Source organism: Ursus maritimus, unplaced genomic scaffold (genome assembly GCF_017311325.1).
Source record: "Ursus maritimus isolate PB19 unplaced genomic scaffold, ASM1731132v1 scaffold_22, whole genome shotgun sequence".
NCBI classification, from domain to species: Eukaryota; Metazoa; Chordata; class Mammalia; order Carnivora; family Ursidae; genus Ursus; species Ursus maritimus.
In genome coordinates, this window is record NW_024424675.1 from 44603556 (window position 1) to 44617758 (window position 14203).

The 14203-nt window shown below is 61.9% G+C and overlaps 1 protein-coding gene across 1 annotated transcript in view; it reads left to right on the plus strand.

Moving 5' to 3' along the window:
* The window catches only part of PHACTR3 (phosphatase and actin regulator 3), a 213083-nt gene that overhangs the window by 193370 nt on the left and 5510 nt on the right, over positions 1 to 14203 (plus strand). Inside the window, exons 9-11 of the mRNA XM_040638539.1 lie at positions 9238 to 9293; positions 13046 to 13107; positions 13956 to 14096. Of these exons, the coding sequence (XP_040494473.1) occupies positions 9238 to 9293; positions 13046 to 13107; positions 13956 to 14096 (259 nt within the window). The remainder of the gene's footprint in view (positions 1 to 9237; positions 9294 to 13045; positions 13108 to 13955; positions 14097 to 14203) is intronic.

Consider the following 14203-nt stretch of genomic DNA (forward strand, 5'->3'; position numbering starts at 1 on the left):
GAATCCGTGACACAGGCTGCCGGGAAGGGCTGGAACTCTCGGGCATGGGCCGAGGCCACTGTCCACAGGTGGAATTCCTTCTTTATCAAAGAGCCTGAGCCCAGCTCTTAAAGCCTTTCGACTGATTGGACCAGGCCCACCCAGAGCATCCAGGAAGTCCCCCTCCCGTAAAGTCATCTGATTGTGGACTGTAATCGCATCTACACTGTGGCACCTGGATGAGGGCTTGCATGAGCACCTGGGGACTGTCGTCTCGCCAGGGGGACACCTCTGACTGTCACAGAGCGAAAGGCAGTGAGTTCGTGAGCAGGTTGGAGATCCCACAGCTTATTGTGGAGAAGTTAGAATCCCCGCCAAGGCCGGGTCCAGAGCCCAGATTCTTCACCACAACACGATTTTGTATTTTCTGTCTTCACTTTTCTGCCCGTTCTTCCCAGAGTCCAGCTGGGTGAGCCTTCCGATGAAGGCCAGTGTAGACGCTCCCTACCCTTTTCCCCGTCTGCACAGAGCTCTGTTGCCGGCCGACTGCTTTCTTTGTCCAGGCCCTAAATGGGCATGAAGCCTCTGCCCTGCGTTTTGCTGTAACCCATCGGTGCCCGTGAGTTGCTCCAGAAACTATCCACCTAGAACTGGAACAGTTGGGCCAAAGGATGCAGGCGTTTAGAATCTTGATAGACGTGCTGATGGTCCCACCAACAGGGTGAAGGCCTCTTGGTCTACACTCTGGCCAACTCTGAGTTTCCCGCCGTTTGGCCCTCCTCCTTTCTGCGGGAGTCACAGTGACCTCTGGCCGCGGTCGTGACTTCAGGGGGATCTGGGGGGATGGTGGCTTTGGGCTCCGCACGGTCACCGCAGCTGCTATCCAGCGCCCCCAGGAGACTTAGCGTGTCCCAGGACCCCCGGCTGAGCGGCCGGCCCTGCGGGAGGCACTCGGCATGTGGCGGTCGCCGTGGGAAGTCAGGGGGAGGAAAGGGGCCACCCCCTGGGAGTCTTGGGTCCCTACCATCCTCCCGGGTGTGCGTGCGCCCTGCCTCCATCTCCGAAGCGGTGGGCTGCAGGTGGGGGCGTGGGTCAGAGCCAGGACTCGGGCTCCCGTCCCCTGGCACAGCCCTGCTATCTTGCTTTCCTCCCACCTCTTCTCCCCCTGCCCCCTCCAGCCGTGGCCGCAGCCTAGGTCTGGGCACAGGCCCCACAGCACAGGGCAGTTCCGACGTGGGGTGACTGCAAGGACCCAGGGAGCTCAGGTTGGGGGGAGCTGCTGTCCCAAAGGTGGCAGGTGCCACCCCCTCAGAGCCTGCAGCCCGTCCCTGCTCTTTCTGCGGCCCGGTCTTCGGGTCACCCCTTCAAGTGGCCTCTCCTGCCCCGACCCTCTGTCTCAGGCTGGCCCACAAGCCCTTGTGGGTCTGCTGCCCCGACAGCACCCTGTGGGAGCTCCCCAACGCCGGTGTGAGCACAGGCCATGTGTGGCAGGAGGAATCCCTGCAGAGTGAGTGTGGAGACGCCACCCCGCCGGGGAATCCGTCCCAGGCAGGGATGCCAGCGGGCCGAGGCGGCTCCAGGCTGGTGGAGCGGCAGCGATCGGATCAGCTTGCCTGGGAAGGGGCTCCCAGAATAGCCCGGCGGCCCGTGGGTGTGGGGCTGCCTGCTCGGCAGCCGCAGCTTCTCTCTCCAGAAGGGCGCTCTGCCGCCTTGGAAGGAATCGGTTCTCAGTTCTTGCTTGACACCAAGGTGATGTCGGTCATGTTTGAGCCTCAGCCACAGACGAAGCAGGGGTTTGGGGCTCGGGTACGAAGTGGGCCAAGCGTGAGGCTGGGACATGCTGCTTCTGACCCACGTCCCCCCGAGCCGGGCCTGTTGTCCCTTTGCTGCTCTGAATTCCCTGCAGCCTGAGTGCCGTGCGGGGACGGTTCGGGACCTGCCACGGCTCTGGGTCCGCCGTGTGCCGGGCCCTGGGCTCCAGGCTTCTGGGTCGATTCACCTAATTAGCAGCAACTCCGAGAGGTGGGTGCGGTCGGCCTCCCGTTTTCAGGGGAGAAGAGTGCAGCTCAGAAGGGACGGGGGCTGCCCGCGTCCCCGAGCTGGAGGGTGGGGGGGCCAGGCCTGAAGGTCTGGAGTGACCTGGGCCGGGAGGCACACCCATCACCTTGACAGCAGGTGCTGCACCCAAGAGCTCTTCTCTAGGCGACTCAATCGAGTTGGAGGTACTGTGGGGGCTTGAGCCTCGGGAAGGAAGCGGGGTGCTGAGGGAAGCCCTGGGAAGGCGCCGCAGGTGTGGCCGGCGGGAGCCCAAGGCCACATGGGGCGTGGGGAGCCAGGGCACGCGGGGGCGAGCTGGACGGGCCGGCAGCGCAGCAGCAAGCGGGTGTGCGGCTGGTCCCCAGACGCCGGGACGGGGCACATGAGGAGGGGGGCCGGGGTCACACCACGAGGCGTGCGGGGCCGGGCGCGGAGTCCCAGCGGGGCCCTTTCCCAGGTGTCCCACGCTCTGCAGAAGAAGGAGCCATTTCCCTCAGGGGATTGAGCAAGCATGAGGCGGGAAGTTCAGCCGCAGACCCGGGTTCCAGAGACTTCTCTGGGGTTTTGTGAACTGTTTTATGAGGACCTCGGTTTGGGGGTTCTGTGGTTTTTCTGGCACGGGGTGCTCATCAGTAGGTGATAGGGTCTGAGGCAGAGGAGGGCTGGGGGAGTCCCATGGGTGAGAGCGGGGCCGCGGGGACAGGCAGGGCCGTGTGAGCCAGAGGGCTGCGCCGAGCCTCGGTGTCTGTGGACCGGATGGCCCGTCCCACGGAGTGGCTGCCGGTCAAAGAAGACGTACAGTGAGTGCGGTGAAGGTGGCCCTTCTTACGGGGGGTCAGGGTGGCCAACCCAGACAGCGCTCATGGTTCACGGCGCTCTCTGCCCCAGCCGGTCCCAGTCGCCACGGCCACCACAGTGCTGGGGCCCCATTCCCACATAGGAACTCAGGCCGCACGGAGCAGGCCTTCCTGACAGCCCCTCGCCTCCCAGGAGCCTCCAATCCTGTGTGGAAGAAAGGCCGTGTTGTCAGCCATGGAGCACGCTGCCACTTGCCCCCAGCCTGGGACCGGAAGGTGCCCCTCGCTCTATGGCCGGCTGGCTGGGTCCTGGGGCACGTTCCGCAGTGTGACCCCGGCCCCATGGTGGGCAGCGTCCTTCCCGTGGCGCTGAGGAGCCGGTGACAAGTGCATAGTGGGCGGGCCTGGGACAGGCTGAGGCCTGTTTATTGTGTGACCGTTTTGTTGTTTAAGGTCGGTGGGTCATGACGCCATCTGAGGGGTTTTTTCTGAGAAGACCTCACCCCTGACCCAGTGCTCCTGCCACCCCTGGTTCCTTCTGGTCCCTGAGTCTTTCCGCTGAGGGGTGGAGTCCCCCGGTTCTCCTCTCCTTCCCGTGGGGCCAGGAGCTGCCAGCACTCCCTCAGTTGAGAGGGTCCCCCCAGAGAGCGCCCGCGAGAAACCAGTGTCACGTGGCAGACACAGCTGTGGGAAGTGGCCGTGTGTCGGGAGATGGGCTGGCGTGGACAGAGGTCTGTCTGGGGGCATTGCTCCCGGCAGACTAGATGCCCCCCCGCCACCCCCCACTGCTCGGCAGGCCACCCAGTCACTCCTGTCCTCGGCTTAGGTCTGGAGCTGCTGTCCGGGCCTCCGAGCCACAACGCCACCCACCCCCAAGTGTGTCTGGGAGGCAGGAGGGGCTCCTCGGGACAGGCAGGGGGTGGTGGTCCCCAGGGCCCAGCTCACTCCAGATCTTGGTCCCGAGGCAGGGTGACCAGAGAGCCCAGATGATGGGGGTGATGCCCTGGGGAGCCATGGGGACTGCCAGCCACCAGGGTGCCCGCTTTGCCCCACTGTGTGTGGGGGATGGGGCTGTGTACCCAAGTAGCCAATTCTTCTGTATATTCCAGGAAAGCCAGGAAACATTTGAAAGTGAAACTCCCAGTCAATTAACGTCCCTTCATGCTGTTTCTTAAAAGTATCATGTGAGCCAAAAATGCACCTGCCTGCCTGTATTTGGACTATGGAGCATTGATGGGTCTGGCAGCCAGGCTGCCCCCTGACCCCGATGGTGAGGGGCCGAGGGGCACCTACCCCTTCGGTCCACCTGGCCTTGCAGGGCTCCCCAGGCCTGGCCCCATGCTGGAGAAGGCTCTGGACCGGTCCAGGCTGCAGGGGGTGGGGGTGGGGGGCAGTCAGACCTGGCCTGCATGGCATGGTGCCCTGGGGACATGGCCAAGGTCACAGCCAGCCATGGCCCGAGCTGTGCCTCCCGAGGTCAGATGGCGCTGTGGTGACACCCCAAACCTCAGTGGCCTCACCCAGCACAGGCCTGTTTCTCCCATGCAGAGTCCATCATGGGCAGGGCGAGCCTCCAGGGCAGCTGGCCTCATACGGAGGCCAGCCTGGGCCACTCAGGTTGGAAGCTGTGCCATCAGGCATGTGGCCCAGGGGCCCGCGGTGGGGAGCGGAGCCCACGGAAGTTCCCGTGCCTCTTCTAGGGCTCGGTCCACATGCACCATCTCTCCTGCTCCCAGCCACCGCTCCGACCCGGCCGCACGGCGCTGCCTAGCCGCAGGGGGCTGGGAAGTGTAGGGAGCCCCTGACCCTGGTGAGCCCCGGAGGTCCCTGCACAGCAGGCCCAGGTCAGCTGCTGGAGCCCATGCTCACTGGGCTGTGGGACGGGGTGGGCCCTGTGTGATGGTGCAGCAGGGTCATGTCCTTGAGGGTGGCGGGTCGTTCAGCCTCAAGTCACCACCTTGCGCCTGTGCTGATGTGAGCCTGGCACCAAGGGTCTGATGCAGGAGGGGGTGAGGGTCTGATGGGGGGGAGGGAGTCTGATGGAGGAAGGCATGAATGAGTGTCTGATGGAGGAGTGTTTCCTGGGGCTCCTGGCCGGCACGGGGGCTGCCAGCAGGTTAGAGATCGCAGCTCTGTCGGTGGAGGCTGCAGGAGAGCTGGCCTCAGCACACCAGGGGAGCACTGTAGACGCCAGTCACAGTACTGCCCCCTGTTTGTGTGCCGGCTCCTTGACTTTAGTGTCCTCACCCCTCAGTAGCCCATGGGGTCACTGGGGCAGGTGACAGCCGGGGACCAGAGGCTCAGGTCGGCGAGGCATTAGCAGGTGGTGGAGCTGAGGCTCGACTTCAGCCCCTGTGTCTGTGCGGTGGCCCTTGGTGCTGGTGTGGGCGGAACGGAAACAGGACCATCTTGTGCAGAGCCGGAGCCTCATGGACGATGCGACTATACCCCTTATTCTCGTGCAGCCCACGCGGGCGTCCTAGTCGGCCAGCTGCCCACGGCCACGGCCCCTCGTGGCCACATACCCTCCATCCTCCGTCGTTTCCTGTGTTCGCAGCACAGGGTCAGGTGTGGAGAGACCAGAGAGCCTCACGGGACCAGGAGCACGAGCTGGTGACCAGGCCCTCCGGGGGACACACACCCACGTGTGCACATGCTGTCCTGTGGGGTCCCACACCCCTCCCCTTGCCCTTGCTCCCTGCCTGAGCCCCGGAGGGCTGTTGGCGCACTCTGGCCCTGGGCCAGCGCTGACTTCCCCACCTCTCCTGTGTGCACAGACGGGGACCAGGCTGGGAGGCGGGCGGGGGCCTCTCTCTACCCTGGCCCTCCTTTTCCTGCTGCCGCTCCCCCGCGGTGCTGCGATTAGCTGCCACACTCCAGCTCTCCGTGTGGGAAGAGTCAGAAATAGAACGTGTCTTCCCCAGTGGCACCCGCTCCTCACTGGCTGGGCGCCTTTCTGAATCAGGGCAGGGAGGAGCCTCCAGGAGGAGCTGGGGAATCCTCCGGGCTGCAGTGCACCCACGCCCTCCCTGAGGCCCCGGCCCCCCAGCCCCGCCACCCTGGGGCCGTGTCTGCAGGTCCTCTGAGAGCCCCCTGCCACCGAGGCTCCGAAGTGAAGATGCTCCCTGCCCGGGGGCCCCCTGGAACACACCGCGACGGGAGGGGGTCTCTGTGCTCTCATTGGCCGCCTGGTCTCATAGCGTGTGCTCACCTGCACCCGCCCCCCTGGGGTCTACCTGGCCGGAAAGACCTGATCACGTCTGCCTCTCTGAGCCTTCACGGTCTCCTCCATCGTGTGCCTCTGACAGTAAGTGGGGTGGTTGTCACTCCTGCTTCTGGAAGCCTCACCCCACACAGCCAGCTGAGCCGAGTTTTAGGCAACAAAGGGACGGAATGCTGTGGTTTATGTATTTAGTCTAATGGGTACTAATTTGGAGTTTGCAGTGTCCTTAGTCCAGAGTCAGTACCTTCCCTGTGTCGTGAACATTTCACAGGGCCCTCGGCCACTCGTGGGTCTGGAGCACCTGTCCTTCCTGTCTGGCGGGGGTACTGGCCCCCGGGGAAGGCCTGTGTCTCCTTCTGATGGGTTCTGCCCTGTCCTTTCTTGGACAGCAGCCTGGAGGAGTCCAGAGAGGGCTTCCCAACGCAAATCCGATCTTGGCATCCCCTCAACCCCGGCCCACCCTTGCCTGCTTCAAACCACCATATGCCTTCTCGGACTCCCGGAGTGAACCCACACTCCTCACGGCCGACGCCAGCTTGTGCCCCCCCCCCCCAGCTCTCCTGCCCCACAGTTGCTCACATGCCTCCATTCAGTCCGAAGAGCACCTGCAGAATTTCTGCTGACCTCAGGACCTTCGCACTGGCTTTTCCCGCCCTCCTCGCTTAGCAGTCCCCACGGATCCGTTAGATCTCAACCCAAGGGGCATCTTCCAGGGAGCTGGCCCTGTCCGGTCCGCCCACCTGCCCCAGGCTTCGTCCTCGTGCTGTGTGGGAACAGGGTGAGCGTCTGTACCCCAAGAGAGCCTGCAGGCCCTGGCACAGGACTGGGTGTCATTTCTCACCACCCTATCCCCAGGGCCCCGTGTATTACGCGCACTCACAGAACATGTGATGAAGGAAGGTCAGGTGAACCCGAGGCAGAAGTTCACAGTCTCGTAAGTGGCATCCTGGGTACTGGGTGGCCTTCCGGGTAGGGGTGAGTCTAGGCTGGACTCGCAGCACTGCCCTCGGGACCCCCTCCTCCCCTGTCCCGGGTGATTGGGATCCTCTGTCGTGGAAAGAACCACGTAGGGAGGGCTCGTGTCCTCTGCTCTAGCTCCGGGCTGCCTCTGCGGGGACGGTCAGGCAAGGGATGGTGCCTGCACTTTGCTCGTATCGGGGTCCCTACAGGGGCTGTGTCCACCCGGAGGACTGCCCGTTCTGGCGGCCAGCTGTGCTGTCAGCCCAGTGGCACCGGGAGGAGCCCTGCATTGCGGGGCAGGACTCGGCCCACCTTCAGCACGCAGGCCGGGGCACAGATCTCGGGGGCGAGTTGTCCACGCTTCTTAGAGCCGCAGGAATTGGGTGACAGGCCTTTCCCGGCACTCCCTCCGTGGCCAGCTGGCAGCTCCCAGGTTGGGTTTTCTTGAGACTTTTTTGAGAGATTACTATGTGCCAAGCTAGCATTCACAGACGCTCCGTGCATTACCTCATTCAGTTCTCACACTTCGGGGGAAGTCTGTGATTGGTTCTCATTTTGGAGGAGAAGACAGGCCTCCGGCAAGAAGAGGCTCTGGGGCGGGGAGGCATTGCCAGTGGAGATTTGGGATACTTTCCAGGTTTGAGGAAATCTGTGGCCTCAGTCCTCAGGTGTCCCAGCAGGCGTCCTGGCTAAGCAGCTGGCAGTCGCCAGTCACCAGGCTCTGCCCCCCTATAGATTCTCCACAACCCTGCCCAAAGTTTCCTCTTCCATGAAGCCTGCCGTGATCACTCCTCCCCTCCGTCCCACGTCCCCAAGCCCCGTGTGTGAGTGTTTAGGGGACTGCGGCTGGAGAAGTGTGATCTTCCCGTGGCTGACCTCCTCCTTGTGCGGGTCTCAGAGGAAAGGCGTCTCCCCGGAACCCTCTCGCCGCCCCCCCCCCACCCATTCTGGTCACTCATTCATCACATGCCCTGTCCTGTTTCCTCTGTGGCATTACACTCTCTGGAATGGTTTTGTTCATTTTTTTAATGGTTTGCCTGCCTTCCTCCTTAGCCTGTGAGCTTTGCAGGGCAGGGGAGGCCGGTTCAGCGCCGTGGCCAGGGCGTGGAACCGTGTGGCACAGAGGCGAGACTCCCTGATCCTTCGCAGGGGGAGTGAGTGAGTGGCACCGGGGATCTTCCAGTGAGGCCCAGGGAGCCTCTGCCCGAGCCAAGTCTTGTGTGCCTCGCGGGGGGCAGGTCAGGATTCTCAGCCCCTGGGTCCCAGCCAGGCCTCATGCGGGGTGGGCAGACTCGGGTCCCACCAGCCTCCGTGACAAGATGTCGAGGCAGCCACCCCCAGAGCCCTCCGCACACAAAGCCCTCGACGGTGGTGTGCCTGTGGGGGAGGAGCCGCGGAGCCCTGGGGACGCCCTCGGCTTTGTGCTGGGACAGGCATTAGGAAGAGCAGACAGATATTTCTGGGGGCTGCATCCTCTTTGGGGCCAAGTGCGGTGGCCCCCCGACTCCGGGCGTTCGCGTGCTCAGCCCCTCCGTCTGGGGCGGTGGCTGGGGGTCCGGAAGTGGGCCGGCTCCTGGCTCGGACCCAAGGACGGTGGTGTCGGAGCTGCAGAAAGAATTGGCGCTTGGCACTAATTTGGGTTCATCATGCCTTTCTCTCCTGACAGGCCTTTTCTGTATTTTATGTGTTTGTTTTTGGCTGGATCCTCCACTCCCTCAACGCGACACCGCTGGAAAGCCTCGTCCTCTGCCCGGGAGGGCGCAGGTGGGGCGGGGGTGGGCTGGGGCCGGAGCGGAGCGAGGGGAGGAGAGGAGGGGAGGGGAGGCGAGTGGGGGGCGCCCCTCCCTCTGCTTCTGCCGCTCTGGCTCCGCTGGGCTGGGAGGCGCGAGGCGGTGCTCCCTGTCACTCCCCCTGCCGAGGGCTGCGGGCGCGGCTGCTTGGGACGGAAGCGGGACGCCTGGGGGGCGTCCCGCCGGGGGGCTGATCGGCAGGTCTGGAAATGAGCCGCGCAGCCCGAGGTGGCACGGGGTCCTCCCCGGGAGCTCCGTGACAGAGGGCGACCTCCCTCCTGTGCAGGATCCTCCTGGATTGGCCAGCAAGAGGCCGCCGCCAGAGGTCCCCTCCCTTCCTCCAGCTTTTGGGGACACGATCTTCGGGGCGCGCCGGCCACCTCTGTCCCGGCAGAGCCCAGGTGCAGGCGGCCACCATGGTGCAAAATGTAATTCTGGTGTTTTTCCGTAGACGGCTGAGCCAAAGACCCGCCGTGGAGGAACTGGAGAGAAGAAACATCTTGAAACGTGAGTAGCTGGGGACCCCTGGCTCCTCCCTCAGGTGCGGCGTGGGGGCGGGGCAGGGGGCGGGATGTCCCAGCGCAGCCCTGGCTGCAGGCTGGACACTCCCTGCCCAGCGAAGTCCAGTCCGTCTGGAAAGAAAGCCCTAAAGTTGATACGCTCCGAAATCTCCCCATTTAAAATTAAGAGAGGAAAAAAAAGTTCTCCCCCTGGCGTAAAGATATCCCTATTTTCAGGGTTATTTAATTACCCTGTGGATCTAGGGGAAATAGCTCAGTATCCTCTCTGCGTCCTGGGTTTGGGGCCGGTTTCCCTGGCACTTTGGGAGTGGCGTCCTGACGGGCGCAGGGATCACAGACAAGGCGTGGACAGCGTTGGAAACCCTAGGGCAGGAGCACGTGGCCCTGGGGCGCTAAGGCCAGTGGGGACGAAGCCGGCTACTCCAGGGACCTGCCCCGGGGCTCACATCTCTGCCGTTTCAGGACCATCCGGGCACCACATGGCCCGGGGGTCCCCAGGCAGGTGTGCGATCAGGGTGCCTCCCCAGTACAGAGAACGCAGTGCTCTCATGAGCATCCTGGACGGTTTGGGGGGTGGTTAAACCCCTTCAGAAGTGTTTCTTGGAGAGTTCTCTGGCCAGCAGACTTCAGTTTTCCAAATGTTTTCTACAAAAGGTGTCCTCGAAGGGCCTGGATTTTTAAACTATTTTCATTCTTTTTCCTCTTTACGTGATGAACGCTGCAGAAACCCTCTGAGTTTGGTTTTTTATTCTGTGAGCTGTGAGCTCTTCCCAAAGTTGGGGCAGCGCGGGGGTGGGAGGGGGATGCTGTCAGAAAGCCGGTGGATGGCAGCGCCTCCTGCTGGTCTGGGCACGGAGTCCTGGCTGATCCCTGGCCCCCCACCCTGTCCTCGCCGGCCTGAGCAGCCCCTTCCCCCTCCATCACGGAAGGTGAGACATATTTCACCCCAAGAGAAGGGACTGTGTTTTTGTCATCAGACTTCGGATGTGGCCCCTTCTCTTCTGTGTTGTGTGAACTTGGCCGCATCTGAGGGTTTAAGGAGAAGCTTGTTGGCCTCTCCCCGCCTGACCCAGTAGACGGGAGAGTCAGGCTATTTCAGCTACTGAGTATTTGAATGTTTAAAAATTCCACCATTTATCTATAACGCGACTACGTCACAGATGCCCTGAACACAGCCGGCCCGGCGGTGGGCAAGCGGGAGCCTGGGGGGCGCTGCCCTCTGAGGGGTCTGCTTCCCGCGAGCCCGCATGGCCTCCGCAGAGCTCTCATCCCCGCTCGCATTGTATTCGCCTTTGCAAATAAACGTCAGAGCCTTAAAAATAGAACGGGCGCCTGGTGAATGGAGGCGCGGAGCGGGTAACCTGGACCGTCGTCTGCTCTCAGCTTCAGTGCAGGGCAGAGTGGGCTTCCTGCGCGGTGGCCGCGGCAATCCCTTCCTCACCCTCGAGCCGGTCCGTGTGTGGGCAGCTCGGGAGCACTTCGAGTGCCCGGTGTGCGAGTGCCCGCGAGTTTCTCTGCTTGGGCTCGGCAGGCCCTTGTTCCATTCTGCGGAGCCTAAAAGAGAGCGAGCGCATCCGGCCCAGTGTGGGACGGCACCCTCCCAGGCCCCGGACACGGGCTACACACCCTGCTGCTCCAGGGCCGGTGCTGCCTGTAACCCTTAGAATGTTGTCATGGCCTGTCTGCTCCCCTGCCAGTGGGGGCTCAGCCGGGATCAGCTCTGAGGGACGCTCGGAACTCGGTGTGGGGGTCATTCACGGGTAAGACAGTGGCCCCTTTACAGGTGACGACCCCAAACCCGGCGCTCCCACGGTAGGCCCACGCTGTGCCAGCCACGGGACTCGGGGTGCTTACGCGCCCCTGTTGGATCGTTACAGCAGTCGTGCGGTTTTGCACCGCTGTCCCCATCTCCCTGGTAAGGAAGCTAACTGGAGGAGCCATACGGCTGGTTGACGTCGAGCTTGGCAAGGAGATAGAGCTGAAGATTACCTGGCCCCACGGGCCGCATTCTAACCCCTGTGTTAGAAGCAACAGTGCATCTCTGATGAGTTACAGAAGACTCGAATGTGGCTTCCGTGCCACTGGCTCTGTTTCTAGAACATCTGGGTATGGAGGCTGTGGTCAGGGGTCCCTTGGTTTGTATAAGGCAGAGGCTTTTCTAGGTCTGGGAATCAAAGGTCCACAAACCCATCGCTAAGTGTTGCTCAGAGGGAACCCGTGGGGTCGGGCTTTGAGGAGGGACTTCTTGGGGTTGGCGCCCAACAGCGCACCTGCCCCGGGGGGGGTCCTGCTGGCCGCCTTCAAAGATCCGCTCTCCAAAGCGTCCGTGGCCCTCCTGGGACTTTGGTAATGACGCTGTTGGTGATTAAAGACAAAGATCGGGTTTTGTTTTACAGTTTTCACAGTGAAGGCTGCACCGGCCTTTGTCCAGGGCCTATTTTTAAGAAATCTCAAGAATTAGCTTCATGTCATCACCGAAATCTCTCACAGTTGGCCTTAGAGCGATACTTCCCCATTTTTCCTTGATCATCTCGTCAGCTTTGCGGTGAGAGCCTCCTCGTGGGCTCGCTTCTGCTTTATCACTTGGGTTAGAAACCAAGAACGAACAAGGGCTTCATTTCCTTTTCTAAAACATTCAAAAGCAAGATGTCTTCCTTTTCAAAAAGTTACTGAAGAGTACCGTGTGTCTGACACCCGTCAGCCCAGTCCCCCAAATGCACAAATGTGTGGCATGCCGGAAGTCAAGGCAGATGAGGGAGATTATGTTAAGCGCAAAGCAGCAGGGCTCCCCTTTCTGGAACCAGCCGTGTCTCCAGGAGTGACTGCTGGCAGGCGAGCCTCCCTTCCCAGGAATGGAGCTTCCTACAGTCCGGGACCTGAGGCTTTATTTAGCAACAGAGAGTGCCAGAAATAGGACATCCATTATCTCGTATCCCAGGGCAAAGCCCGCATTTTTCACCCCGGCTCTGACTTCTGTTCTATTTTTAGCTCCCGCGTGTAGGTATGAGCACAGCTTGAATGCTAATAGTCACAGCTCGAGCTGGGGGAGGTACCGAGCCTCCCTTACAAGCCTGTGCTGTGGACGTGTGCTCGCTTCCGCGCGTCCGCTGGGTGCACGTACCGTAGGTGTAGACAGACCCCGCGAATACAAATTCCAGGCAAGCGTGTGGCCCAGAGTGTGGGGAAGGGTGTTCCTCTGTGTGTGTTGGTTGGCTGGAGGTCTGTGTGTCTGCCTAGGAAGCAGAAGGAGAAACAGCCGTGAGAGTCCTGTTACTCTTCACGTATGACGTTCCTGTGTGCTTTACATTCCTAGTCACGTATGTGCACATTCACTTATCCTGCTAAAAGAATTTGCGCATGTTATCTATACTCCTGGACGTGACTATACAGACAGAGGGTAGATATTTGGTTGGGGGGGAGGGAGGGAAGGAGCGCTGCCTCCCACTTCTCCTGCAGGTGAAATGCACAGCCGAGCGTATGCGCGGAGTCTGGACACGGAGAAGGGCTGGATCGTGGGCAAAGCTTCCCTTGGTGTCAGTGTCTCTGTGTGGCAGTGAGACCACGGTCTGAGCGTGGCTGGCCAAGTGGAGGAAGACCAGCCGTGCCATGAGGTGTCCCTGATAGCCTGTCTCCGCCACCAGAAACGTGGAGGCTGGGAGCTCACTGCCCCAGCAAAAGGAGGAGAGTCTCACCCCATTTTTCTTTCTTTTTTTTTTTCCCTGTTTTAACCTTTCACAGAAAGGAATGATCAGACAGAGCAGGAAGAAAGAAGAGAAATCAAGCAAAGATTGACAAGAAAGGTACCATGATTTAAGCCTCTTTCCCTCTGGATCTTGCGGGACAGGTGACAGGTGCACTGGTAGTGGTGGGGCGGGTGACGCGGGACATCAGTGTGTCACTCGGTGACGTCTTCCTGGACGGCAGCGAATTCGCTTCCCAGATGCCTGCTCCCAGGGGCCCCCTGTGCCCGGGGCAGAGCGGCTTGTTTGGCAGGTCAGGCCCGATGACATTTCCGTGCATCTCCGGGGACCCGGACGGTGCGTGGGCATCCCCTTCCTTTACCTGAACTCTTCACACAGTCTGGGAAGAGCATCCCAGGATGTTGGCGCTCGCTGTGTTTCGGGCTCCTTGGCACTCCTGCCTGTCCGGCCGCTCCCAATTGCAGAAGCGTTTCCTTGGCTTCCAGGGTTTGTGTGCGGGGGTCACAGGGAGGTAGGACTGGCCACCACTGGCCTAGGTCACGGCTGCATGAGCTGGTCACTTCGGAGCCGGGACTGTCTCTAAATCCAGCGTCTCGGCCCTTCCCCGTCCTCTCCGGGCCCCGGGCAGTGAGGAGGAGGGGATCTGCACCTGCTGGAGGGGAGCCGAGCATCCTCGTGAGCTCGACGGAGGCCTCCTGCGCGGGGCAGCACCCGCTCCCTCCGGCCCTTTCTCTAGAAGCTCGTCCGAGAAGAGCTGGCGCGAGCGGCTGCTGCCGTCGAACGCACCCAGGCTTCCTCCGCGAGCTCCCCCGGCGCCTGCGCTGCTGGCATAGGGCCGTATTCCCGGTTTCCGAGTGCCCTTGTCCCTGTAGACACGTGCTGTCTGTCCGAGTCCCCGAGAGTGCTGGTGCAGCCCCGGGCGGCTCACGGGCGACCTTTGATTTCAGCTCAACCAGAGACCCACGGTGGATGAGCTGCGAGACAGGAAGATTCTGATCCGGTTCAGTGACTACGTGGAGGTGGCAAAAGCTCAGGACTATGACCGACGGGCAGACAAACCCTGGACGCGGCTGTCCGCGGCCGACAAGGTACGGAAGACACTGGCCGTGCTGCTCGGGGCGGTCAGGGTGGCACGGCGTCGGAGGACAGACGGCCACGGGCCAGCGGGTTTGTTCCCAGACCCGGGGGGGGGGGG